Here is a 27,784-nt window from a genome sequence, read left to right on the forward strand (position 1 = left end):
CTATGATACATTCACCAAGTCTTTTTGACTTTAGGATAATCTTTGTATCCAATGCCCACCGTAAATAATTATCTCCAGAGAGATTTAGGGCAGCAAAATCCAGGTTGATTTTCGACATCTCAAATCATATATCACTCAATATTTCCAACTGACCCAAGGGATTTTATGTCTATCTTTAAATGATGACCACCAAATGTTACGCATGTAAGAAGTGATTTGGTTAAATAGGCCATTTTGGTAGCATAAAACAAGACATAGCATATGTAGGAAGGACATAAATGACAACCTTGAGTAGAACCTCTTTTCCAGCCTGAGAAAGAAATCTATTGTACCAGCTATCTATTTTGTTCATAATTCTCTGCTTTATAAACTCAAAAGTATCCTTACGTTTTCACCTATCCTCTCAGGCAAACCTAAGTATCTTCCAAATCGACCTACTCTATCCAAACCTATCATTTCTTTTAGGATTTGCTGTTCAGTGAAATGAATACCTTTTGAGAAAGCCACCGTAGATTTAGTGTAGTTTACCTCTTGGCCAGACACTTTTTGGTAGATGGTTAGGATCTCCTTTAAGGTCTTACATTCTTCAAGATTTGCTCTAAAAAAAAGTAGAGAATCATCAGCAAAAAGTAAATGGGATATAGCTGGACCTCCTAGCGATGCTTTATATCCATGGAGTTTCTGCTGATGAATTGCATTCTTTTTAGCTGTGATAGCCCTTTAGTACAGATGATATATAAGTATAGGGAAATTGGATCTCCCTGTCTAAATCCTCTCTGAGGATAAATAGTTTTAGTAGGTTCTCCCGAACAGAATAAGAGACTGTCAACATACATTTATATATCCATCTACATTTATATATCCATCTGCACCATTGATCAGTGAAACCCATTTGCCTCATGACCTTATCTATAAAATTCCATTCAACTTTACAAAAGACTTTCAAAACGTCAAAGCTTGAGAGCCATGAACTTTGATTTAAGATTCTTAGTATGCAGAGAATGCATAATTTCATGAGCTACAAGCACATTATCTGTTATAAGCCTTTTTGGAATAAAAGCTGATCAATTTTCTGAGATTATTCTATCTAACCAAGGCTAAAGTCTTTCTGCAAGAATTTTGGAAATTATTTTATAGGCCACATTAGACAAGTTATAAAATCTTTTAAGAGTGTCATTTTTTACACAAATTACAAGGTAGTTAAAATTCGTTTGCGATCTAATTAATTACATCTAATAATGTTTAAGATACTTATATTTATTTATAAGATAAAAGTACTTTACAATTAATATTAAAATTAAAACAGGTATTTATGTAATAATCTAGTTTATATATTTGTTTATTCGAGTCTTGAAACTAAAACGAGCACAGGAAAATAAACAACAAAAAAACGCACTCATATAAATTCTCTCTGTTCACGCTTCGTGTCTCTCTCCATTTGGAACTCTTTGCAAAGTGTCTGTATCACACTCACTATATGCTGTCTTCTTGATATTCCTCAAGCCTAATGAATCCCAGTTTTTTGGATCAAAAAGCTAAACGAATTCTTCCAAAACAATAAGAGAAGAAGCCATAGTGGCTGTGCCAGGATGTACAGAATAGCCGAGCAAGGCGTGCATTAGAGAAGCTTGCTTGTCCTTCTTTTTGATGGTCCTCCTGGGAACATCTTCATGATCCATCCTAGAACCCTTTCTACCACCTGAATGGAGAGAAATGATTAACATCTTGTCTCCTTTTTTTCAGACCCAAGATTGGAACTCTGATTAGAGGAGGATAATAGAGAGAGAGAATGTACCTCATCGCCCTCATCTGCAATTGGTGGTCTCTCTTGAACAACATGAAAATCCGGCTGCTTTGCAGGTGAAACATTGTCTATCGCCATATTCTGTGCTGTTAGTAGCTCTAACCTTTGCGTCTGCACTTCAAGTTTTCTGGATAACTCTTTGTTCAGCTCCTATGTTTAAGAAACATGACAGATATAAAGACTTGAGAAATACACGAGATTACACAATAACACAAACATGAAAACGCTACTTAATAAAACATCAAAGAGTAGACCAGGATATATATTAAGGCTATGGTGAGTTAAGATATAATAGCTCATGGAACCATACAGAAATCATGGTTGGACTCGGAATTTACCTTTACCCGTGCAGTTTGAGATAATTCAGTTGACAATGCTTGCACCAGTTCCTCTTTTTCAATTGCCAACTGCAACCAAAGATATCACCCAGATTGAGAAATGATAGCACCTTGAGAATTGACAAGTATTGATTCTCACAGCTACAGATAACCAAACAAAAAAAAAAAGAATATAAATTCACATAAATAATACATGACTACAACCTCAGCAATCAGCGTATTAATGTTCTCGATCAGTCTCATCTGATCAGCTGGGACGCTCAATGGAAAGCCTTCAAGAGTTAATTGTCCAGTTTCATGAATGATAGCTGTATTAGATAAATAACTTCCCAGCAGATCTGTAGAATCTGTTTCCTGATTTGAGCTCCCTGTCATGGTATCTGAGATTGCTGCACCAAGAAAACAAAGTGGACACAGGATAATGAGAAATTAAATTTTATGCTAGTGACCAGGTTTAGGAGACGGCTACATAATCCATCGGCTAGAGTAGGCATGGTTTACACGTTGAAGAACAAAGCATAAATTTATTTCTATAATATGCGTTTAGAGATACACAATATGCTTCAAATTTCTATAATAGTGCGCACATACTGATGTGATTCTATAGGAGGGCCATTACCTAGGCCTTCTGTAGAGGTTGATGCGTTTTTACTGCTAGTAGAGCTTTTGTCGAGAGCAGTGGATTTTCCACCAGAGGAAGCTTTCTGCACCATAGTCTGTAGGACCTTCTTCTCTGAAAAGAAAGATGAAGAATATAAGATAGATACATAACATGTAGAAGAACCACATTACTTTTCAGAGGAACAGATCTCAGTGTGCATACCTTCCTGAAGAGCTTTAATAGTAGATTGCAAGTCTTGGCGATCTTTCTCTAGGCTCTGTAATTTTTTCCTATAAAAGTTGATGGTTAAGATGAGAATTATATTATCCCAGAAGTTACAGATCGAATTCCTAGTGGTATTTTTTGGACCAAACATCAAGTAAAGGTGAAGATACAAAGAGTAAAGCGCATACTTGTAAGAAGACATTTCAGCTTGTGCACTCTCCAGTTCCCTCTCCAGTTTTAACTCGTTAGATCTGAGTCTGAGAGCCTAATATCGGTTCCAAGAAAAAAAAGTTAATCGCTAAACAGATGAATACGAACATCTGAAGGAAGAGGAAACAGACATTTTACAATCCAAAATTCAAAAACTAAATTAAAAAAAATCTTTCCACACTTTTCACCCGGAAGCTTATTACCTTATCTTCCAAACTGATGACTTCAGAAGCCAGTATTTGTGAACGCTCATCAGCAGCATTACACTCTAGCTGCGCGTTTGCATAATCATTCCTGACAGATTCAAGTTCCCCCTGACAGGAAAAAGAGTTAAATCAAGTAACAGTTTTTAGGAGAATCTAGACAATAGCTCCACCCAATGATCAGATACTCATCCAGATTTCCAGAATTATACTCAGAAAACTCAAATTTTGTCACATACGTAACCATCAAGCAATCTGATAACTGGAATGCCAACATGTAAATATCCTGCTTAATCTTAGACAATATCTACAGCGGATAATATCATGCTTTACTATATTGCTAGGGCATATACAACTGGGATTTGTTGAGTATGGATAGCTAACAGGATACTAACCATTTGTGCTTGAATCTGTTGATGTAGCTTCTCCATATCATCTTTTAGTTGGTTGACAATACTTCGCTGGATAAGACAGAAACGAGAACAATTAATACATGAATCATTGGGAGGTTTGAGGCTTTAACAAAGGTCAGTGGAAACATGTCTTATAGTAAACAAAATACGACAATGTTCACTCTCAACAGTAGATAAGCCCAGTAAACGCCAATTACGTAGACATCCTGAAAAACCTTCTCCAAATTCTTTGGTTTAACAATATCTCTGTCTTACTGGTGAATGTAGCAATGATTCAATAGTCTAAATCGTGTTCTTTTCACAACATAGTCTAAAAATGATTTAAGAGCATGCCAATTTAAGAAAGAGACTCATATTCTCATATTTGCATCTCCCATGGATCCGAAAACCAGATGACAGAAAATTCTGGGGAACAATGAAGCATGAGTATGTGCAAATAATTAGCCAACTACTATAAATGGTCAAGATTGTTTTCTACGTATGCTGGATACTACCCGACTAGAATGGCATAAGTCTTCAAGTACCTGCTGGTTATAAGTGTCGGTCATCGAAGAATTTTCAGATGCTAAGGATTCTGCCAAAGCACGTGAAGCATCAAGATCCCTTTGCAGTGAAAACTTTTCTTGTGTTAAATCCTCAATATGCTACAAATGGAAATAAGAAACCATATATCAGAATAAGCATTGGCCAAAGGATGCAGAAAGAGCAATTGCTTATGTATATCATGAGATCAATTCCCACTTAAACTAATCAAATATATAACTTTTGCAACTGTTAAATAGCATATCGACAAGAAATAAGAAAAGTACCTGTTCCAGAGAACTAAAATCATCATTTTGCTTTGGGATGGAGTAATCAGTGAAACCTGGCATTACTCCATTGGCAACAGGAAACGAAGGACTCCTGAAACTGTCATATGGATAAGGAGAATCGGATCTGTCGCTCTTTCGTGATATATACTGGAGTGGAGATGGTCCACCGACAGTTAATTGGGAACCACTTGATGTTTCAGGAATCTCGGAAGCTCTGGAAATATTAAGGGAATCAAGGAAAGATGGACGATTCCTCTTCACAGTTGCTTCATTTTTAGGAGAGTAAGGTCGAGATGATGTGTCCGGAGAACTAAACAAATAACTGTTAGACAAAGTTGGCTTCTGCACGATGCTGCTACCTCCACTTTCTCGAGAGTCTAGAAACAAAAACCATAAAGATCAGTTAGGTTTGTTCCTTTAAAGGCTTTCTCAATCTCATATGATCGCCGCACGTACCTTTTCTTGATGAGATTATTAATTCTGTTAGAGTAGAGGCACGATTGAAATCTCCACTGGATTGCTTCTCTCTAAAGTCATTAGAGGAACCTCTCAAGTCTAAGCTACTAGATGTGCCAACTGACTCATCTCTCTTGCTTCTCTCTTTGCTGCTTCCATCGTAGGATTTGGATTTGGATTTGGATTGGGTTTGGTTGAAGGAGGAGGTTTCAGGAGATTGGCTGAGAGGTCCGTTAGAGATAGATGCAACAACAACTTCTCCATCTGAATCTGCGACGGTGTTATCAACAGGTTGTGCGGTATTATTCTTTTTCTCTCGTTCTGCTTTTTGCTTTCGGAACTCCTCAAGCTGAATCCATCAATTAACAAAATTAATTCAGCTTTGTATAATCTAAATCTACCAAAGTAAAGAGAGGAGGATGGATGGATGATCTAAATCTACCTTACGCCGTCCAGCCTCTTGCCTCCGCTTAACCTGAGCTGATGCCATTGTAACCAATCCCTTGTTTTATTTTCAAATTACAAATGAATCCCCAATTTCGAAATTGCCGATGTTGTGATGGTACCAGAGGACAGATCCTAACGGCAAATATGGAGAAGATATTGGTATAGGGGGAGATCTCCAGAAAGGCTGTTCACCAATCCAGGCAATTTGTTTTTAGGGTTTTCGATCCCAAGGAAGGAGCCAAGTTTGTTCGTTTGAGATTTTGGTTTCCTTCTCCGCCAGATCTCTTTTTCTTTTCTGCTAATAATAACTTCTCTTTTTATTCTCACTTCGTTGCCTTGAAGAACGTTTTTATTTTTTCTTCTTTCCGTTGGTTGCAACATTTTTTTAGTCATTTTTTTTTTCATTTGAAGCTGTGAAATTAAATTTTGTGAAGATTGTTTGACCAAAGTAAATGGGGAAAATATTTTTTTATTCATTTTATAAAAATTCTTAAAACAACCAGCAGAAAACTACAAAACTAAAACATGTACATGCAATATATTTAGATTAATTCATGTATATGTTTTTTTGTTTTCCAAAATATTAAATGCATTAAAATAAATAAAATTAAGAAAAAATATAAACAGTTGTGATGGTGCATGTTTATGAAACCATAAAAAAACAAAGTAGAACATCCATGTGCCCCATGGAACATGACGACATGCCACCAAAGAACTCGTTATTATAGATAGAATCACATTTAAATCAATTAAAATTCTGCACTTGAGGACAACTAACGAAACAAAACTAACCCGATAAAGCAATGTACATTTTATTGGTTTCATATCACAATTAGTTTGATTCATCTTTTTTAGAAGTCATATCACTTTTTTTTGTGAAAATGAGTGTATTGATTACGCATAAACAAATCACTTTTTCAAATAATGTATAGAGGATATAGCTTATATAGTTATACCAATATTTTTCTTATCAGATTTGTGAATCCCAAAAATCTATTGGGAGCGAGCATAGACAAAAAGAATAAATAAAAAATCTATCGGAAGGGGTTTGATCCTCGGCCAAACCTTGCAAACCTCCTTGTAAAATATGTATTCCATCTATTTTATATTATACGTAGTTTTAGCAAAAAAAATACATTTTATAATAGAAATATTTGTAATATTTTTATATTTATTAAATATTGTATGACCAATTAAATTATGTATTTATAAATTATATACTAAATAATATTTTCTAAATTTCTGGGCTGAATTTTCCATGATTTTAAGAATCCAACGTAATATTTATAATGTATATATATCTATATTATTAAAACTGAAATATTTTTTGGTATTATTTGGAAACATGAATATCAGTATAAATGATAATTGTTTGAAAACATAGATAGCAGTATAAAAAAGAAATATAAAATCCTTTTAGTAATTTAACTAATATAATTACATTAATTATCTTTCCATATTTCATTCGGTTTAACAATTTCATTAATTATATTAACTGGACCCATAATTTTATCAATATTAAGAGAATTGTATGAAAATAAAATATGTTCCAGGTAACATTAGTGTGCACCCCTAGATATCCAAGGTTCGACCAATATCATCTCTGCCTTTTTTCCTTTATGAATTATGCACGCACTTAGAAAAACTCCTAGTTTTACTCCTGGATTCACATCAAATCTCGAACTAGGTTAACTAATTTGTGTGTGTACGTATATCTTTATTGGTCTTGTTCTATCTTTGTTCTTTCGAGTGCAGCAAGAAAAAGAGAGACGAGAGTGAAATCAAGAACGACGAACGAAGAATAATTGATTCATAACAACATCTATTTTTTATTCACAAACAACTTTAAGGTTGCATACATGTTCTTTTTTTTTTGTGCACCAATGTCTTCATTACTAAATTTAAACGATTACAAGACTATTAGCAACATCGTACAAACCATAATGTGCGAAAACCCCGACATAAAGTTCAAAGGTAAACAAGGATAGAGACACAAACTTCAAAAAGTTTGATAAAACGTTATGAGAGATACAGAAATTGCCACTAGTTTGTGTGCGAAAACCTCGACATAAAGTTCAAGGGTAAACAAAGTTGCATACTTGTTCAATTATTTATAATATTGTTGTTTGTTTAATCACTTTTACTCATGGAACCATATAGATATTTTTAAACTCAATTTTAAATTCTATTTCTATTCTGTATATACATACAATATATGAGCATGTTGCGTTGCAACTAGTTTTGTTTGATGTTTTAATTTAATAAAAACCATAAAATAATAAATCATTTTATTATAGTATTATGATTGTTTTTTGCATATGTTGTTTGAGATTTATTTTATAATTAAAACTCGTTTTCTCACATAAGTTCAAGTTAATATTTGTATTTTATAATCATGGTGCATAGATGAGTTGTTATAAACTTTATATTACGGATTAGAGAAAATACTATACATAAACATTTTAACTGAACACAATCCGAAATAAGAAATGAAAAATAAAAAGAAATGAAAGTTTTTTTTTGTCATCGACTTTTACAGACTCATACTGACTATGTAAACCAAACCGGGTGATCCATATCCATGTGAACGACGAAAGACGGCTGCTTCCTAACAATGCGTGCTAGTCTATTCGCCTTTATATTTTGCGTCCGTGGTACATAGATAATTTCTGATCGGGTGAAACTCTCTTTCATGATCTTGACATCATCCAAATAAGTTGCAAAAGTTGGCAATTCTTCTGGTTCCGAAACCATCCTCACCAATTGAGAACAATCCGTTGCAAACGTAACCTGAAATTGACGTAAATTCCTCATGCATACCATTGCCCAGAGTAGCGTTTCCATCTCCGCATGAAGGGAAGAGAGACTAGCCCGAACATTCCTTGCCCCCAACAATCCATCAAATCCTTCTAAAGTGTTGTACCAACCTTGTCCTGAAAAAGTATCACCCTCTTTCCATGATCCATCCATAAAACACCATCTTCCTGGAATTGACGGCATGGTAGTATCTACTATTTGTGGTGTTGTCCTCTGCTCTTTCAAAATATGTGTCTCAGCCCACAGTGTTGATTATGTTTCTGCCAACTTAAGCGTATCCAAAGGATCAATATCCAAATTACTAAAAACTTTATTATTCCTAGCTTTCCAGATATACCATAGTATTCATGCAAACTGATGCTCTTCCATCTGCGGAACAACTCTCCAGAACAGATTATCCAAATTTGTGAAGAGAGCACTTGTCGGAAAGATGGTTGGATTTGATGGTATCTTCGATAGAGCCCAAACCTGAATTGCTGGAGGGCATTCAAAAAACACATGATTTATGGATTCCTCCTGGGCTCCACATCTTCCACAACAAATATCCCCTTGTATTCCCCTTGCCTGTAAATTCTTCTTCACTGCTATACATCCTGTCACTAATTGCCATAGAAAATGTTTTAACTTTGGTGGGCAGCGTATTTTCCAGCAGTGAGCCTTCAGAACATCTACCATGGGACCAATTAATAATGGTGGTCTTTCTCTATCTGGATAAATCCGTTCTACCTGATATCCTGATTTGACCGTATATTTTCCGTTCTTTGTGAAGTGCCATCCATCTCTATCTATCCTCTGAGTCCTGCTCAGTGGTATGCTTTCTATAAGTTTTGCGTCCATTGGATCCACCAAAGCCCGAATTGCATGTGAATTCCAAGTGTGTGAGGTAGAGTCTATGAGAGACTCCACTTTAAGATATGGATATAAATTGTGTTGATTTTTATTTGCTGGTCTCGGGCGAGTGGTTGGGAGCCATGGGTCATTCCATACATAAATAGAAGAACCTGATCCCACCCGTTTAATTAGTCCTTTGCTTACCAGAGATCTAGCAGAAACAATACTCCGCCAGCCATATGACGGAGAGTATGAACGGATCGGTTCCAAAGGTGAAGCATTTCTAAAATACCGCCCTTTGAAAACACGAGAAAATAAAGTGTTTGGCTTCTCTACCAGACGCCAAAACTGCTTACCAAGCATCGCTGTATTGAAATCAGTGATGTCTTTAAATCCCAAACCGCCCTCGTCCTTGTCTACACATACCTTGTCCCATGATTTCCAATGCATACCCCTTGTACTTCCCCATGGACTCCACCAGAATTGTGAAACCGCGCTCGTCAATTTTTTCACAGTTGCCTTAGGTAATCGATAGCAAGACATTGTATGATTTGGTAAAGCTGTGATCACTGATTTAATGATCACTTCCTTTCCGCCTTTTGTGAAAATTTTGAAAGTCCACCCATTAACTCTATTTTTTAATCGATCTTGGAGAAAGCTAAAAACTTGGATCTTTGAACCCCCCCCCCCCCCCCCCCCCCCCAAATTTTCCGGTAAACCAAGGTAGGATCACATTCCTCCAAGATTCTGAATGCCCAAAATATCCCTTAATTCCTGTCTGACGGGTTCGTCGATCTTATGTCCAAATTGAATTGAGGACTTATCAAAATTTATAAGCTGCCCTGAAACTACTTCATATTTCTTTAAAATCCTGAGAATAGTTTGACACTCTTCCTTTTGAGCTTTGCAGAAGAAAAAGCTATCATCTGCAAAAATCAAATTAGATATCGGTGGACAAGCTCTAGCCACTTTCATTCATGTTAGTTGTTTCTCTCTCTCTGCCTTTTTTATATTTGTAATCAATGCCTTAGTGCAGAGAATAAATAAATATGGCGATAAAGGGTCTCCTTGACGCAAGCCTCTATTTGGAACAATGAGGCCACGTGGTTGACCATTTATAAGAACCCGATACTGAACCGAGGAAATATATTCCATCATCAATTTGATCCAATGAAGATCAAATCCCATTTTCTGCAGTACATTATACATGATACATGTTAAATACACCAATCGAATCAATGAGAACATTATACATGTTCTTATGTACTAATTTAATATTTTATTAAATAAGTCTTTCAAATTTTATTTTGCTAGGAATTTTTTAAAAAGGAAAATATTCTATTTTATAAATCTCCATTTTATTTACAATTAAAAAAATAAATTAAATACTCTTTTACAATTTTGTTTAATATCTTAGAAAAGGTAATTTGCTGTCATATAACCTATTACAATTATCTTCTCTTTAGAATTTCAGAAAAAATATATTGCTATCAAATAATTATTTTTAGTTATTAATAAATATTTTTAAAATTTCTATTTTTACAATTCGTATCAATACTAATTTTACACTTCTTTTGTTAATTAAATAATTTTTAGTATCATGTTCATCATCAAACACTCTCTTAAAGTATTATCAAATAAATTTTTACAATTCCAGTTTGGTTATGACTTAAGAATATTATACAACTTTCTTTTGTTTAGGTTTTATTTTATAAGAAAGTAAAACAACTATCAAATATTCTTTTAAAGTTTTGTAGGATTTTAGAAAGAAAATTAATATTACATAATCTTTTACAATTATATTTTATCTAGGATTTAAAAATATAAAATTTCTATCAAATAGCTATTTCCAGTTAATATTAACTATTTTAAAAGTTGCATTTTTCAAAATTCTTTTTTTTTTCAATATCATTAATTTTTTACAATTGTATTGTTAATTGAATAATTGTTACTATCATATTTGTCATTAACTTTTTGAAGTAAGAATAACTATTAAATAAAATTTTACATTTCTCTCTCGTGAGGATTTAAAAAAAAGGAAACAAATTATTAATTGGTTAAGATTAGAAAAGAATTTTCTTTTAGAATTTTCTTTTATTTAATATTTTAGAAAAAGAAGAAGTTATTTTCACATAATAGAAGTTTTTATTGACACATATCACAATCATATCATGTGAAATATTTGAAATTAATTTAGTTTATATTTTGAACTCAAAATTATTAAAAAGTAAAGTTACTTAATTATAAGAAAAATAAGATTACTATTACGTTTTAATTTTATTTAGACTTTTAAAAAGAAAATTAATTATTTTATTTCTTTTAGATTTTAATACAACTACTTTATTTTTAATAGAAAAATTCTGTTTAATTATTTATATATTTTGTCTTATACATACAAACACATATTTATCATATTCACACAATCATGTACGACAATAACATCAAAATTAAAAGTTATGTTAGCATCATAAGATGTGATAAGGATAATAAAAGGTTGAGTTGTATCAAGAAATTAAAACAAAATACTCAGGTTATACTTTTCATGTAAATATTATTTTGTTTTGTAAAAATAATATGTGAAAGTTTAAACCTAAATAAAGATGTGAAATATTGGTAGCTATTTTTTTGTCATAATTTTTTAACATACAATTATCTATTAAAAAAGGAAAGTAATTTACATAAAAGAAAATAATAAGAGTACTTTTAAAAATTTTTTTTAATTATGCTTTAAAAATATTTTTTTATTTTAAAGTTAGTTTTTTCATGTTTTTATTAAATAATTTATTGTACTTGTAGGATTTTACAATTCGTTTTTGTTTAACATTTTTTTCTTAAAAGTTAATGTTTATATTTTATAATTCTCTAACTTTAGTATCTCTTAAAACAAACATTATAATGAAAAATAATAATAACAATAATAATAATAATAATAATAATAACAATAATAATGATAATAATAATAATAATAATAATATTATTAATTAATATTTATAATTAATGTTTAAGAAAAATCGTTTTTCTTATTTTAGTGTGTATATATTTTTATTATGATATAGTTTAACACATATCACATTTTTAAATATATAACTACCATGTGTCACAATCATGTTAATTAGCAATTTTGAAGAACCAAACTCAATATAATCTTTTATAATTATATTTTCATTAAAAGTGAAGAAAAGAGTTGATCAAAAAAAAAAGTTAAGAAAAGAAAAATTATATTAAATAAATTGTTTTCAAATATATTTTTTAGGATTTTAAAAAGGAAAATTTCTAAAAACATTACTACTAAATATTTTTTTAAAATCGTTTTTACTATTAAATAATTTTTAAAAGTAGTTTTTTCTAAATTTGTTTTTATTATCTTATTATATATTTTAATCACTTTTTACTACTAAATAATTTTTAAAAGTAGTTGTTTCAAAATTCGTTTTTATTATCTTATTATATATTTTTAATCATTATATATTTAAACAAATGTCACAATATTAGAAGGAAAATTATTATCAAATAATCTTTTGCAATAATCTTTTGATTTGGATTTAAGAAAAGTAAAATTACTGTTAAATAATTTTTATGATTATTTTTTAATAAAATTCGGTTTTGTTAATATCTTAGTATATATATTTTTAATTATGAGATAGATTAACACATGCCACAATCTTAAAATATATAATTGTATGTGTGGCGATCATGTTAATTATCAACTTTGAAGAACCAAGTTTTATATAATAAGATATATATTTTTTTTGTGTTTTCATTGGCCGAAATATTCAGCGTGAAATATCTTGATCGATAGGATTTAATATATAGGATAACTGATTTACTAAAAATACTAGGTGCATAGTCTCCGTGCAAGCGCGGAGTCGGCTACATTAGTCGGCTACATTATATGTGCATTGTATAGTTTTGTTTACGGTATTTTATTGTTTGTTTGTTTTTTGTCTATAATGTGATGGATGGAACTTTGGAAATTACATAGGCTAATGAGTTTGATATAAGAATGAATGACGAAGTCATATGTTGATATTTTCATATCTTATATGTTCAAAGTTGAGGATGATGGAACTTGTTAATGTTTACTTAGGTAGTTGTTTGTATATAAATCAAATAGTGCATGAAAAAAAAAATTTGGATTTCAAAATTTAACAATTTAAATAAACAATAAAATAAAATTTCCTCTTATTTCACCAATTGTTTTTAGAAAAACATAGAATTGTAATATATTTAATAAAACTTATAACATTTTTAGAATTACATACTTAGAAAATTTATTTTATTTATATATTTTTCAGGACTTTGGTATAGATGATTTGGGGTTGACAAAAAAGTCTGAAATATGGTCTAATATAATTTCTTTCTAAAAGCAGTGCTTTAAAATGTTAGGGTTTCAAAATAATTGGACATTGAATATGTGGTTTAGTCTGATACTGAGAAAACTGTTAGGACTTCAACTCCTCTTTTTCTCTATGTCGGGAATGTGGGCACTAATGTCCCGATTCATGTAGGTAAAATTGTTTCTTAGTTTGTGAGATTGAAAAACATAGATTGATTTTAAGCATGATTGATGAGAGGTTTACTTGCATCAGCTTCGTCTGCCTTGGGTGTTAGTTTCGTCGGCGGCAGATGTTAGATCTACAAGAGAGAAGGTCTAAATATGTTAATTTCGTGTTTTGTTTTTTCTTTTCTCGTGTTTTGTGGATTCCACTCTCTGCTCATATTGTACAAAAGATGAAGTCTGGCTAGGCCGTCTCACTTCTCCGAAGTATTTCCTTGATCAACCTCCCACCAACATATATCTTCTGATTTTATCTTGCAGTCGAGGAGCTTCCTGAAAGATTATCTTTCATCTACTGTTCCGCTTGGAATGGAGAGTTCCGAAATGCCGCATAAAAAACATATTGGCAAATGACTAATGATTATCAACAACTATCACTATACTAAATAGAAAAGAAATCAAGGTTTTTTGTTCTGCACAAAATAAAAGCTTACAACAGGGTTGTCACGGTCTTTATTCAGGAGCAAGATCTTTTTCTTCCCAGAAACCATAGTCAATGCAATCCGTGGGAGAGAGCTATCCATGACAGAGGCTAAAGTTGCATAGATGAAAAGATAGATCAGAAACACAATGAATTTTTTAAGAATAAGGAAAATATGGGATAAGCTGTTGACTAATTACCAGTTTCAGTTGCTGGTATGTCATTCAATTTGAATTTGCCTGATTGTAATCTTGCTTGGAGCTGCCAAATATGGTATTTTACCAGTTTCTAGGTTTGTGTTTGCAATCACTTGGAGATTGTCGAATAGTCTAATCTTGACTGGAGATTGATCTCAGGAGCACCTGTGATGACTTCATCAATAATGGTTAGTGAGATGAAACGAATGAGGAATGAATGATCAGTTATCTTGTACATGCTTGAGCACCTAGCAACCTCAAAACGATCGACTTTCACAATGGAACATGCTTTCAAAGATGGCATATAATGATTAGCACGTCCGACGGGAGTAAACCCATGAATCACGGAATCTACAAATAATATTATTCAACAAAGAATCAGGAAATCAATTGAAACAATTATGTTAAATAAGTTTGATAGATTGAAGATTTACTTACCTTTTCATCAAGGAAGAGAACCGTGATTCCCACAAACTCTCTGTCTTTCTTGAAGTTCAGGGAATCCCAGAAGCGAGGAAGCCAGAGGCTATGCTCTGACTACGACGACCAAGACGGAGAGACTCGAAGGTTGAGTGACGGATGCCGGGACGCCGGTTTGACGAACTGGAGAAGCAGAGAGAAACATTTTCTATAAGATGGTTAAATCTAAGAGGAATCAATAAGTTTTGTGGAGACGCATATTGGGTTCATCAAAGATGAGAATCATATATATATATATATGGTTTACATAGGGGCTACAATTCAGAAACATTTATGATCAATCGATTTCAGATGTGGACATGAATAGTTTACCGGTGAAAAAATAGATTACGAACAGACACACGGCGCAACTCTGTAACTCAGACTTGTTTGAGACAATGATGAAAAGAACTAAAACTCATGTTAAACGACAACATTTTACAATATGGAAAAATTATAACTGTTGCAAACTTGAGCTTTTTCATATAACGTGATGAATCCCATTTAAAAATGAAATCCATAACACACCTGTAGGCCCGACCCTCAGATGAAGCCGAAAAAGCAAGGGCTTCCGACCTTCATAAATATATATTAGGTCCGGCTATCAATGTACAAAGTATCATTTATCTTAGTGGTATAAATGTTGGTGTTTATATTTCAATAACCTGGATTTGAGCCATGAGTTTGTCACTTTTTCACACTTTTTAAAAGTGGAGTCCACAAAACGCTGACGTGGCGCGTTGAGCAGTGAGTAAAAACTCAACTATTATAATATAGATTATCAGAAAGTAACATCTAAAGCTAAACTAAACCTTTACTCAAATTTTGATTTTCTTTTCATTAATAGTTTTATTCGAACTTAGAATTTCCTCTCTTTTTTTTTTTGAAACAACTCAGAATTTCCTAGTACGTAAAAATATTTGCTGAAGAGTTTAAATGGTTCAAAAGTATAATATTTCGGAATCATAGGGGAACTTTTTTTTTGTAAATTCGTGGATCAACGATTATAAAGTTCATGGATAAAAACAAGAAAATGAATTCTTCGAAAACAAAAGGAGAAGAAGCAATAACTCCCTTCAAGCATGGCTTATGCTTTGCTTGTCCTTGGGAATAGTTAATAGTCAAATGTAATCAGTGTTATCTCTTGTACAACCTGAGAATGTGACTGCTTTGCAACTGAGAGCATTTTTCAGAGACATAATCAAGTTCCAGGAGAATCTGCAATATATTCTTTGAAGGGAGTGTGATTTGTAGTGGAATGGAAACCGCAACACTGGTGTATGATGGGTTGGTTTAATGCTCAGAATGGTTCTGATACCTAATTGGAATTCAATGCCTTGTACATTAGATTATGTTGCGATTTGGATCTCAAAAGTAAGCAAAGTTGATAATCAAAGATGAAACAGAATCTTATTGAATTGAAAGACTGATTACAAAGACACTGATCACTATCTCTCTCGCTATTATCATCCCAGCATCACTCTTTTCTCCTCTCATTCTTCACTTGAACACTCGATACCTCCTGTCTCCAATCCCCAATCTAATATATAGATAAAGCATGAAAGATAAGAGTAACTAAACCATGCTTACTTTAAGCTAACTATAGTAACTTGCTCTTATCTAGTAAGGAGTCATTGATCATTTACCCCCTCGTATGTTCTGCACTTATCAGATTAGACATCAGGGATGGTTCAAGGTGAAAACAGAGTACAAACTAAGTAGATTGAGGGCGAGGGAGACGGTGCAACCAACGGGGGAGAACATACTGAGAAAAGAAGAGACTGTTAGGACCACCTTGATACCCTGGGAGATTGTATTTACGGATGCTGTCCATATACTCGCTGCACCAGTTAAAACTCAAGCTGCAACCATCCATACACTTGCCGTCTTCTTCAGCTTCTTTACGAACACTAAACACACGTGTGCGCAAGTTAAACAAGACCAAACCTTTCGCGGTCCTGTTCCACAAGTAGATAATGTCGGAGTTCAAAGGATGCATCACCACCGGGAAATAACAGGTACCAGATTCAATCAAAGACCTCAACTTGAGATCCCAAGAGAGTTGCCAAGCCTCAGGACAATCTTCGTACTTGACCAGCTTCCAAACCCGTAACGTCCATGTTTCATTCACATGGAACTCATTGAAATAAACAATGGATCCTTCTGAAGCTGTGAAGCTTCTCCTGTAGACTCGTTGAAATAAATTATCTCCAGTGACTTCATCTATCTGGCTACCGGGAAAATGTATGATACGACACTCATCATCATCACTACCAGTACCTCCATAGAAATCGTAAGCTACAATAGAACTTGCGTCGAAACTAGGAGTATCCTCTGAAAGCCAGTGAAGCCTCCCGTTCAAAGCAATGGACTTGTCTTGTCTTTCCCAGACGGTGGAGTGTGGACAAGACACGTGGTGTTTCCTCCACGTCCCTGTTTCAGATGAGTAAATCATAAAGTCGAGTTTATCAGATAATCTACCGTGAGACAACATCCAGACAACCTTGTAACTCACAACAACCCCGCTCTGCATCTTCGTAACGAAACCAGTGTCACTGAAACGTTTGTTCTTACGCAAACTATCAAGATCCTGCGAGGAGAGAAACGGAGGGAGAGGGAGTTGAAACCAATCCTCCATCAAAGGGTTTCCGATGTAAAACAAAGGAGAACCATCGCTAGCTTCTGCGCAGATCGAGACCAAACCATCGGTACAAGATAAGACCAAGAGTTTTCTGATTGTGCTCTTGGCGAAGAAACGCAAGAAAGAACCAGGAGAACGATCGAGGCCCCATGTGTTGCATCCATGGTGGCCAACGATCTCGAGTGAGAGTTTGTGGGGATTGGTTTGGATGATAGACCAGGAGAGGGAGGAAGATGATTTGAAGGAGATGTAGTGATTTCTGAAGAAGTCGGAGTCGATGAGCGATCTCCATTCTTTGCTCACTGTTCTAAATCTCGCGATGCTCTTCAATGGAAATCGCGACAAGACGTTGACCAGTGCTATCTCTGGAAGATCCATTTTTCGTTTACGCGGCCTCCCCCTCCCTCTTTGATTTCTTCGATTAGGTAAGGTATTAGTAACAATCTAATCAAGATTGCGGCTCAGCAATTTAGAGCAGTAGTACCAAATTTTTTTTCTTTCTCAACTTCTGCATTTTATTAAATCTTTAACCTTTGGCCCACTAGATCTTACGAGAGATATCAGTTTTACAAAAGAGGCCCAATAAAACAAAATTTAAATAAGTCCAAAAGAGGAGATAACCACATGTTAACACGTGTTTGTTCCAAGAGATTTCAATTCTGCATACTCACTTCTACGCATTTTTCATGCGAAAATTCACTCTCTGGTCTTCTGCTGTTACTCCTCCAATCTCCGTCACTCTTCACCGCATGAGAGAAAAGCCTTTTGTACCAATTCTCTTGCAGTCTTCTTTCTCTAACAGCTGCTGAATCTATCGGAGTTCCAAACCAAATCATCGGAGATGATAGCACAACAAAGACTTGTGAAGATTAAGAGCATATCCTTTGTTCGAACACTTTCACAAGGAAAGTTCCATCTCTACTGAACCTGCACACAATCGGCCGAGCTATCTGGAAAATTTTAATTCAACTATTCATCAAGAATACTTTGCGTAAATCCTTAATGGAAGAAATGATTGACTCCAATCTGACCAAGAATCAACGATAGCCAACAACAGGAAGGAATCGTCGGACTCAATCAGAATAGGTAAGAAATTTAAAAAGAAAGAGGGCAACATAGACTCTGATTAGAAGAATCAGAGCTATTATTGTTCAATCCAATCCGGAGAAAACAAAGAGCTATGAGGAACAAGCCAGGCTAGATTGAAATCACTACCAAAAATCGCTTTACGGATGTATAATCCGACTAGCGAAACAAAAGATCGATCATATTGATCGAAACAAACTAATTTACATAGAAAGACCCATAATAAGAGGGGACGAAGAGAGAAAGCATCTCTCTCTCTCTAAACAAGAGAGAGAAGGGCCTCTTTTAGTAGTACCAAATTACATTTGAAAAAAAAAACTAATTCTATTTTTTGGGGTCAAATCTTTACATTCTAAAATACTTGAAGTTTTAAGATAATACACAATTATTAAGAAACTTGTCTTTTATTTAAAAAGTAAGACTAAATATAAATTTTAAATTTTTTGACCAATTACAAAATATATAACAAAATATTATTGGTTACACAATTTTTAATAAAATTTAAAATTACATTGAAATATAAAAAATATCATTTATTTTGAAATATCAAAACTTTCTTTAAGCATCATTTATTTTGAAACGACATTTTAGAGTAATAGTATCAAATTACATTTGAAAAAAAAAGACTAACTCATGTACTTTTTTTTTGGGGTCAAATCTAACTAATGTTTTTTTTTTGTCAACATAATATATTACTAAGAGAACCAAGTGATTACATAGTTTTGCTTATAAAGTCTAGCTTGCTTGGCTAAAACATCAACATTTTCTAGGAAAGTCCTATTAGCAAAGTGGGAACTATAGTTACACGATCTTGATAGAAAGTGAATGTCTCGCAGCATAGAGGAAACCTCCGTGTGACAAGCACTTGTGATGGTTTTTTCAGTAGACAACTGATATAACTCATCAGTAAGCTTTTTGCAGTCAGTGATGAAAGCCACATTATGATATTGCAATGCTTTCAACTGTTTGACTGAGCCACCGCCTCTGCTTCCGAGGAAGAATTTGTAGGCGCAATTGAGGAAGATCCATGGAGTTTTTAAATGTCTTATTTGCTGTGTAAGGACCATCCAATTCCTCCTTCCTCATTATCCTTCTTCCATGATGCATCTACTAAACAATAGTAGTGAGCAGAGTTTGGCAGTAGGTCTGCAATATCCATTATTTGCCTATCTGAAGACCGGCATCTCTGAACTTCATGTTCATCATATTCGACTGCTTGCATCCAATGCTGGTGATCTCGGATCGCTCCATGCACCACCTGAAGTATATGCTCTCTTTTTTGTTGGAAATGTATGTTGTTTCTCATTTTCCAAATTCGCCGAAGTTCAAGAGCTCAGAATCTTCTTACTTTGCAGCAAATATCAGAGCGTTGATGTTATGGAGCAGAAAAATTGAAATTCCGTCTTGAACCCTATAAGATGTGGGAGCCAAAGACCAAATCTCCTTTGATATTTTGTAGTGAAACATCATATGATTTAATGTTTCAGCATCTTCCCCACAGTTTTGACAAGTATCATCTATCTGTACACTTCTTTTATTTAGGTTAATTGTAACCGCAAGGCTGTTATGTGATACTCTCCACCAAAATGTCTTGAGCTTGGGAGGCAGATTGAGTTTCAACAATGCCGAACAACACTTCTTCACTTCTTATGAGATTCCACTCTGTCCTTGTTGCTGTTGGTTTCTTGCATTGAGATTTGCCTTTGGAGATGATATTTTGTTTTAACATTGTACTCTCCATTTCGATTGTAGCTCCAGATACGCACATCTGATATATCATGCATTACACTTGGTCTAATGTTAAGGACATATTGGGCATCCGACGGATTCAAAAAGACTTTCTATCAACCTCCTGTTCTACTCACGGGTTCCATTAATGAAAAGATCGCTCACCTTAATATGAGGATGGCTTACTGCTCCTGCTTCTGCTCCCTGTGCTGGTACAGACTGTTTTGATCGAATCCAATTGTCCTTCCAGACCCTAATAGTTTTTCCATTTTCCACAGTCTATTTCAGTCCCTTTTCCAGTAGATGCTGAGCTTGTAGTATACTGCACCAGGCATAGCTTGAAGTTGAGTAGCTTTTAGCTTCAAGAAAATCTGAATGCATGTAATATTTAGCTTTAAACACACGAGACATCAATGAACTGGGAAATCTAATCAGTCTCCAACCCTGCTAAGCTAAGAGAGCAATATTAAAATCCTCCATATTTCTTATACCTATTTCGCCTTCCTCCTTTGAAGAAGTGATTTTATTCCAACTGACCCAAGGGATTTTATGTCTATCTTTAAATGATGACCACCAAAAGTTACGCATGTAAGAAGTTATTTGGTTAAATAGGCCATTTTGGTAGCATAAAACAAGACATGACATATGTAGGAAGGACAGAAATGACAACCTTGAGTAGAACCTCTTTTCCAGCCTGAGAAAGAAATCTATTGTACCAGCTATCTATTTTGTTCATAATTCTCTGCATTATAAACTCAAAGGTATCCTTACGTTTTCACCTATCCTCTCAGGCAAACCTAAGTATCTTCCAAATCGACCTACTCTATCCACACCTATCATTTCTTTTAGGATTTACTGTTCAGTGAAATGAATACCTTTTGAGAAAGCCACCGTAGATTTAGTGTAGTTTACCTCTTGGCCAGACACTTTTTGGTAGATGGTTAGGATCTCCCTTAAGGTCTTACATTCTTCAAGATTTGCTCTAAAAAAAAGTAGAGAATCATCAGCAAAAAGTAAATGGAATATAGCTGGACCTCCTCGCGATGCTTTATATCCATGGAGTTTCTGCTGATGAATTGCATTATTTTTAGCTGTGATAACCCTTTAGTACAGATGATATATAAGTATGGGGAGATTGGATCTCCCTGTCTAAATCCTCTCTGAGGATAAATAGTTTTAGTAGGTTCTCCCAAACAGAATAAGAGACTGTCAACATACATTTATATATCCATCTACATTTATATATCCATCTGCACCATAGATCAGTGAAACCCATTTGCCTCATCACCTTATCTATAAAATTCCAATCAACTTTACAAAAGACTTTCAAAACGTCAAAGCTTGAGAGCCATGAACTTTGATTTAAGATTCTTAGTATGCAGAGAATGCATAAGTTCATGAGCTATAAGCACATTATCTGTTATAAGCCTTTCTGGAATAAAAGCTGATCAATTTTCTGAGATTATTCTATCTAACCAAGGCTAAAGTCTTTCTGCAAGAATTTTGGAAATTATTTTATAGGCCACATTAGACAAGTTATAAAATCTTTAAGAGTGTCATTTTTTACACAAATTAAAAGGTAGTTAAAATTCGTTTGCGATCTAATTAATTACAGCTAATAATGTTCAAGATACTTATATTTATTTATAAGATAAAAGTACTTTACAATTAATATTAAAATTAAAACAGGTATTTATGTAATAATCTAGTTTATATATTTGTTTATTCGAGTCTTGAAACTAAAACGAGCACAGGAAAATAAAATATATGTCCAACCAAAACTACACCGGATTATTATGGTAATTAGTATATTGCACTATAATCAACAGTTACAAAAATTCAAGTAAATAAACAACAAAAAAACGCACTCATAAATTCTCTCTGTTCACGCTTCGTGTCTCTCTCCATTTGGAACTCTTTGCAAAGCGTCTGTATCACACTCACTATATGCTGTCTTCTTGATATTCCTCAAGCCTACTGAAACCCAATTTGTTGGATCAAAAAGCTAAACGAATTCTTCCAAAACAATAAGAGAAGAAGCCATAGTGGCTGTGCCAGAATGTACAGAATAGCCGAGCAAGGCGTGCATTAGAGAAGCTTGCTTGTCCTTCTTTTTGATGGTCCTCCTGGGAACATCTTCATGATCCATCCTAGAACCCTTTCTACCACCTGAATGGAGAGAAATGATTAACATCTTGTCTCCTTTTTTTCAGACCCAAGATTGGAACTCTGATTAGAGGAGGATAATAGAGAGAGAGAATGTACCTCATCGCCCTCATCTGCAATTGGTGGTCTCTCTTGAACAACATGAAAATCCGGCTGCTTTGCAGGTGAAACATTGTCTATCGCCATATTCTGTGCTGTTAGTAGCTCTAACCTTTGCGTCTGCACTTCAAGTTTTCTGGATAACTCTTTGTTCAGCTCCTATGTTTAAGAAACATGACAGATATAAAGACTTGAGAAATACACGAGATTACACAATAACACAAACATGAAAACGCTACTTAATAAAACATCAAAGAGTAGACCAGGATATATATTAAGGCTATGGTGAGTTAAGATATAATAGCTCATGGAACCATACAGAAATCATGGTTGGACTCGGAATTTACCTTTACCCGTGCAGTTTGAGATAATTCAGTTGACAATGCTTGCACCAGTTCCTCTTTTTCAATTGCCAACTGCAACCAAAGATATCACCCAGATTGAGAAATGATAGCACCTTGAGAATTGACAAGTATTGATTCTCACAGCTACAGATAACCAAACAAAAAAAAAAAGAATATAAATTCACATAAATAATACATGACTACAACCTCAGCAATCAGCGTATTAATGTTCTCGATCAGTCTCATCTGATCAGCTGGGACGCTCAATGGAAAGCCTTCAAGAGTTAATTGTCCAGTTTCATGAATGATAGCTGTATTAGATAAATAACTTCCCAGCAGATCTGTAGAATCTGTTTCCTGATTTGAGCTCCCTGTCATGGTATCTGAGATTGCTGCACCAAGAAAACAAAGTGGACACAGGATAATGAGAAATTAAATTTTATGCTAGTGACCAGGTTTAGGAGACGGCTACATAATCCATCGGCTAGAGTAGGCATGGTTTACACGTTGAAGAACAAAGCATAAATTTATTTCTATAATATGCGTTTAGAGATACACAATATGCTTCAAATTTCTATAATAGTGCGCACATACTGATGTGATTCTATAGGAGGGCCATTACCTAGGCCTTCTGTAGAGGTTGATGCGTTTTTACTGCTAGTAGAGCTTTTGTCGAGAGCAGTGGATTTTCCACCAGAGGAAGCTTTCTGCACCATAGTCTGTAGGACCTTCTTCTCTGAAAAGAAAGATGAAGAATATAAGATAGATACATAACATGTAGAAGAACCACATTACTTTTCAGAGGAACAGATCTCAGTGTGCATACCTTCCTGAAGAGCTTTAATAGTAGATTGCAAGTCTTGGCGATCTTTCTCTAGGCTCTGTAATTTTTTCCTATAAAAGTTGATGGTTAAGATGAGAATTATATTATCCCAGAAGTTACAGATCGAATTCCTAGTGGTATTTTTTGGACCAAACATCAAGTAAAGGTGAAGATACAAAGAGTAAAGCGCATACTTGTAAGAAGACATTTCAGCTTGTGCACTCTCCAGTTCCCTCTCCAGTTTTAACTCGTTAGATCTGAGTCTGAGAGCCTAATATCGGTTCCAAGAAAAAAAAAGTTAATCGCTAAACAGATGAATACGAACATCTGAAGGAAGAGGAAACAGACATTTTACAATCCAAAATTCAAAAACTAAATTAAAAAAAATCTTTCCACACTTTTCACCCGGAAGCTTATTACCTTATCTTCCAAACTGATGACTTCAGAAGCCAGTATTTGTGAACGCTCATCAGCAGCATTACACTCTAGCTGCGCGTTTGCATAATCATTCCTGACAGATTCAAGTTCCCCCTGACAGGAAAAAGAGTTAAATCAAGTAACAGTTTTTAGGAGAATCTAGACAATAGCTCCAGCCAATGAATGATCATGGCATACAGATACTCGTCCAGATTTCCAGAATCATACTCAGAAAACTCAAATTTTGAGTCACATACGTAACCATCAAGCAATCTGATAACTGGAATGCCTACATGTAAACATCCTGCTTAATCTTAGACAATATCTACAGTGTATAATATCATGCCTTACTATATTGCTAGGGCATATACAACTGGGATTTGTTGAGTAGGGTAACTAACAGGATACTAACCATTTGTGCTTGAATCTGTTGATGTAGCTTCTCCATATCATCTTTTAGTTGGTTGACAATACTTCGCTGGATAAGACAGAAACGAGAACAATTATTAAATGAATCATTGGGAGGTTTGAGGCTTTAACAAAATGTCAGTGGAAACATGTCTTATAGTAAACAAAATAAGACACTGTTCACTCTCAACAGTAGATAAGCCCGGTAAACACCAATTACGTAGACATCCTGAAAAACCTTCTCCAAATTCTTTGGTTTAACAATATCTCTGTCTTGCTGGTGAATGTAACAATGATTCAATAGTCTAAATCGTGTTCTTTTCACAACATAGTCTAAAAATGATTTAAGAGCATGCCAATTTAAGAAAGAGACTCAATATTCACATCCGTCCAAATTATGAAATAAGATTCTCATATTTGCATCACCCATGGATCCGAAAACCAGATGACAGAAAATTCTGGCGAACAATGAAGCATGAGTATGTGCAAATAATTAGCCAACTACTATAAATGGTCAAAATTGTTTTCTACGTATGCTGGACACTACCCAACTAGAATGGCATAAGTACCTGCTGGTTATAAGTGTCTGTCATCGAAGAATTTTCAGATGCTAAGGATTCTGCCAAAGCACGTGAAGCATCAAGATCCCTTTGCAGTGAAAACTTTTCTTGCGTTAAATCCTCAATATGCTACAAACGGAAATAAGAAACCATATCTCAGATTCAGAAGAAGCATTGGTCAAAGGGTGCAGAAAGAGCAACTACGAAAGCTAGCATCTGGAAGTAAAATGCATGACCATGTAAAAAAGAATTTGAAACACCAGCAAGAGGCATCAACCACAAATCATTGACAAATTGCTCATGTATATCATGAGATCGATTCCCACTTAAGCTAATCAGACATAACTTTCCAACTGTTAAATAGCATATCGACAATACACATACAAAACAAAAGAAGGGCAAGAATATAAGAAAAGTACCTGTTCCAGAGAACTAAAATCATCATTTTGCTTTGGGATGGAGTAATCAGTGAAACCTGGCATTACTCCATTGGCAACAGGAAACGAAGGACTCCTGAAATTGTCATATGGATAAGGAGAATCAGATGACGGACCGTTACTGTCGCTCTTTCCTGATATATACTGGAGTGAAGATGGTCCTGACTCATCACCGACAGTTAAATGGGAACCACTTGATGTTTCATGAATCTCAGGGTGTTGATACTGAGTCTCGGAAGCTCTGGAAATATTAAGGGAATCAAGGAAAGATGGACGATTCCTCTTTACAGTTGCTTCATTTTTAGCAGAGTAAGAGGTTGCACCGTAATCATCCGAAGATTCAGAAGGTCGAGATGATGTGTCCGGAGAACTAAACAAATAACTGTTAGACAAAGTTGGCTTCTGCAAGATGCTGCTACCTCCTCTTCTAAGTTCACCACTTTCGTGAGTAGACTCTGCCATCCTGGTAGTAGGTTGTAGAGAGTCTAGCAACAACAAAAAACGTACAGAACAGTTAGGTTGTTCCTTTAAAGGCTTTCTCAATTTCATATGATAGAGCCCCACGTACCTTTTCTTGATGAGATTAATCCACTGCCATGCATTTGCGTCGAGGTTGATAACAAACTGCTTGGAGATGCACTTTCTGTTAGAGTAGAGGCACGATTGAAATCTCCACTGGATTGCTTCTCTCTAAAGTCATTAGAGGAACCTCTCAAGTCTAAGCTACTAGATGTGCCAACTGACTCATCTCTCTTGCTTCTCTCTTTGCTGCTTCCATCGTAGGATTTGGATTTGGATTTGGATTGGGTTTGGTTGAAGGAGGAGGTTTCAGGAGATTGGCTGAGAGGTCCGTTAGAGATAGATGCAACAACAACTTCTCCATCTGAATCTGCGACGGTGTTATCAACAGGTTGTGCGGTATTATTCTTTTTCTCTCGTTCTGCTTTTTGCTTTCGGAACTCCTCAAGCTGAATCCATCAATTAACAAAATTAATTCAGCTTTGTATAATCTAAATCTACCAAAGTAAAGAGAGGAGGATGGATGGATGATCTAAATCTACCTTACGCCGTCCAGCCTCTTGCCTCCGCTTAACCTGAGCTGATGCCATTGTAACCAATCCCTTGTTTTATTTTCAAATTACAAATGAATCCCCAATTTCGAAATTGCCGATGTTGTGATGGTACCAGAGGACAGATCCTAACGGCAAATATGGAGAAGATATTGGTATAGGGGGAGATCTCCAGAAAGGCTGTTCACCAATCCAGGCAATTTGTTTTTAGGGTTTTCGATCCCAAGGAAGGAGCCAAGTTTGTTCGTTTGAGATTTTGGTTTCCTTCTCCGCCAGATCTCTTTTTCTTTTCTGCTAATAATAACTTCTCTTTTTATTCTCACTTCGTTGCCTTGAAGAACGTTTTTATTTTTTCTTCTTTCCGTTGGTTGCAACATTTTTTTAGTCATTTTTTTTTTCATTTGAAGCTGTGAAATTAAATTTTGTGAAGATTGTTTGACCAAAGTAAATGGGGAAAATATTTTTTTATTCATTTTATAAAAATTCTTAAAACAACCAGCAGAAAACTACAAAACTAAAACATGTACATGCAATATATTTAGATTAATTCATGTATATGTTTTTTTGTTTTCCAAAATATTAAATGCATTAAAATAAATAAAATTAAGAAAAAATATAAACAGTTGTGATGGTGCATGTTTATGAAACCATTAAAAAACAAAGTAGAACATCCATGTGCCCCATGGAACATGACGACATGCCACCAAAGAACTCGTTATTATAGATAGAATCACATTTAAATCAATTAAAATTCTGCACTTGAGGACAACTAACGAAACAAAACTAACCCGATAAAGCAATGTACATTTTATTGGTTTCATATCACAATTAGTTTGATTCATCTTTTTTAGAAGTCATATCACTTTTTTTTGTGAAAATGAGTGTATTGATTACGCATAAACAAATCACTTTTTTAAATAATGTATAGAGGATATAGCTTATATAGTTATACCAATATTTTTCTTATCAGATTTGTAAATCCCAAAAATCTATTGGGAGCGAGCATAGACAAAAAGAATAAATAAAAAATCTATCGCAAACGGTTAATCAGAGGTCTACCGAAGAAAGTTTGAAGCATTCGCTTCTGTTAAATAATTGTTACAAAAAATGATAGGGCATACATTTATATATTTTATTTTATACATACATAAACAAACTTTGTTGATTGCTTCTTAACTAGATTACATAGATCAACAAATTACAATCAATGTTC

The 27,784-nt window shown here is 34.4% G+C and overlaps 3 protein-coding genes across 3 annotated transcripts; all 3 read right to left on the bottom strand.

Moving 5' to 3' along the window:
* Window positions 1–1,239: 1,239 nt before the first annotated feature.
* LOC106452454 (protein BLISTER-like) lies at window positions 1,240–5,843 on the bottom strand. The gene is made up of 13 exons (XM_048762451.1): window positions 5,505–5,843; window positions 5,063–5,411; window positions 4,604–4,983; window positions 4,319–4,438; window positions 3,777–3,842; window positions 3,382–3,492; window positions 3,157–3,233; window positions 2,966–3,033; window positions 2,762–2,875; window positions 2,347–2,531; window positions 2,143–2,211; window positions 1,796–1,954; window positions 1,240–1,699 (listed from the first exon to the last, which is right to left on the bottom strand). The coding sequence occupies exons 1-13, from the start codon at window positions 5,550–5,552 to the stop codon at window positions 1,619–1,621; spliced, it is 1,827 nt and encodes a 608-aa protein (XP_048618408.1). The 5' UTR covers window positions 5,553–5,843; the 3' UTR covers window positions 1,240–1,618.
* Window positions 5,844–16,180: 10,337 nt separating this feature from the next.
* Window positions 16,181–18,910, bottom strand: LOC106452448 (putative F-box protein At3g23950). The gene is made up of 2 exons (XM_013894565.3): window positions 16,439–18,910; window positions 16,181–16,332 (listed from the first exon to the last, which is right to left on the bottom strand). The coding sequence occupies exon 1, from the start codon at window positions 17,809–17,811 to the stop codon at window positions 16,507–16,509; it is 1,305 nt and encodes a 434-aa protein (XP_013750019.1). The 5' UTR covers window positions 17,812–18,910; the 3' UTR covers window positions 16,181–16,332; window positions 16,439–16,506.
* Window positions 18,911–21,921: 3,011 nt separating this feature from the next.
* On the bottom strand, window positions 21,922–26,901 carry LOC106363885 (protein BLISTER). Its single transcript, XM_048762452.1, has 13 exons — window positions 26,563–26,901; window positions 26,070–26,469; window positions 25,484–25,986; window positions 25,074–25,193; window positions 24,509–24,574; window positions 24,100–24,210; window positions 23,874–23,950; window positions 23,683–23,750; window positions 23,479–23,592; window positions 23,064–23,248; window positions 22,860–22,928; window positions 22,513–22,671; window positions 21,922–22,416 (listed from the first exon to the last, which is right to left on the bottom strand). The coding sequence occupies exons 1-13, from the start codon at window positions 26,608–26,610 to the stop codon at window positions 22,336–22,338; spliced, it is 2,001 nt and encodes a 666-aa protein (XP_048618409.1). The 5' UTR covers window positions 26,611–26,901; the 3' UTR covers window positions 21,922–22,335.
* Window positions 26,902–27,784: the final 883 nt, after the last annotated feature.

The sequence above is a fragment of the Brassica napus genome, chromosome C7 (genome assembly GCF_020379485.1).
Source record: "Brassica napus cultivar Da-Ae chromosome C7, Da-Ae, whole genome shotgun sequence".
Taxonomy (NCBI): Eukaryota; Viridiplantae; Streptophyta; class Magnoliopsida; order Brassicales; family Brassicaceae; genus Brassica; species Brassica napus.

Excerpts from the sequence above, each read along its gene's own strand:
- LOC106452454 (XM_048762451.1), bottom strand. The coding sequence starts at position 5,552 with ATGGCATCAGCTCAGGTTAAGCGGAGGCAAGAGGCTGGACGGCGTAAG. Across the intron at positions 3,034-3,156 it reads GCTGAAATGTCTTCTTACAA|GAAAAAATTACAGAGCCTAG; the intron begins GTATGCGCTTTA and ends CAACTTTTATAG. Across the intron at positions 2,532-2,761 it reads AACCTCTACAGAAGGCCTAG|CAATCTCAGATACCATGACA; the intron begins GTAATGGCCCTC and ends TTCTTGGTGCAG.
- LOC106452448 (XM_013894565.3), bottom strand. The coding sequence starts at position 17,811 with ATGGATCTTCCAGAGATAGCACTGGTCAACGTCTTGTCGCGATTTCCA.
- LOC106363885 (XM_048762452.1), bottom strand. The coding sequence starts at position 26,610 with ATGGCATCAGCTCAGGTTAAGCGGAGGCAAGAGGCTGGACGGCGTAAG. Across the intron at positions 26,470-26,562 it reads AAGAGGCTGGACGGCGTAAG|CTTGAGGAGTTCCGAAAGCA; the intron begins GTAGATTTAGAT and ends TGATGGATTCAG. Across the intron at positions 22,417-22,512 it reads TTGCAGATGAGGGCGATGAG|GTGGTAGAAAGGGTTCTAGG; the intron begins GTACATTCTCTC and ends CTCTCCATTCAG.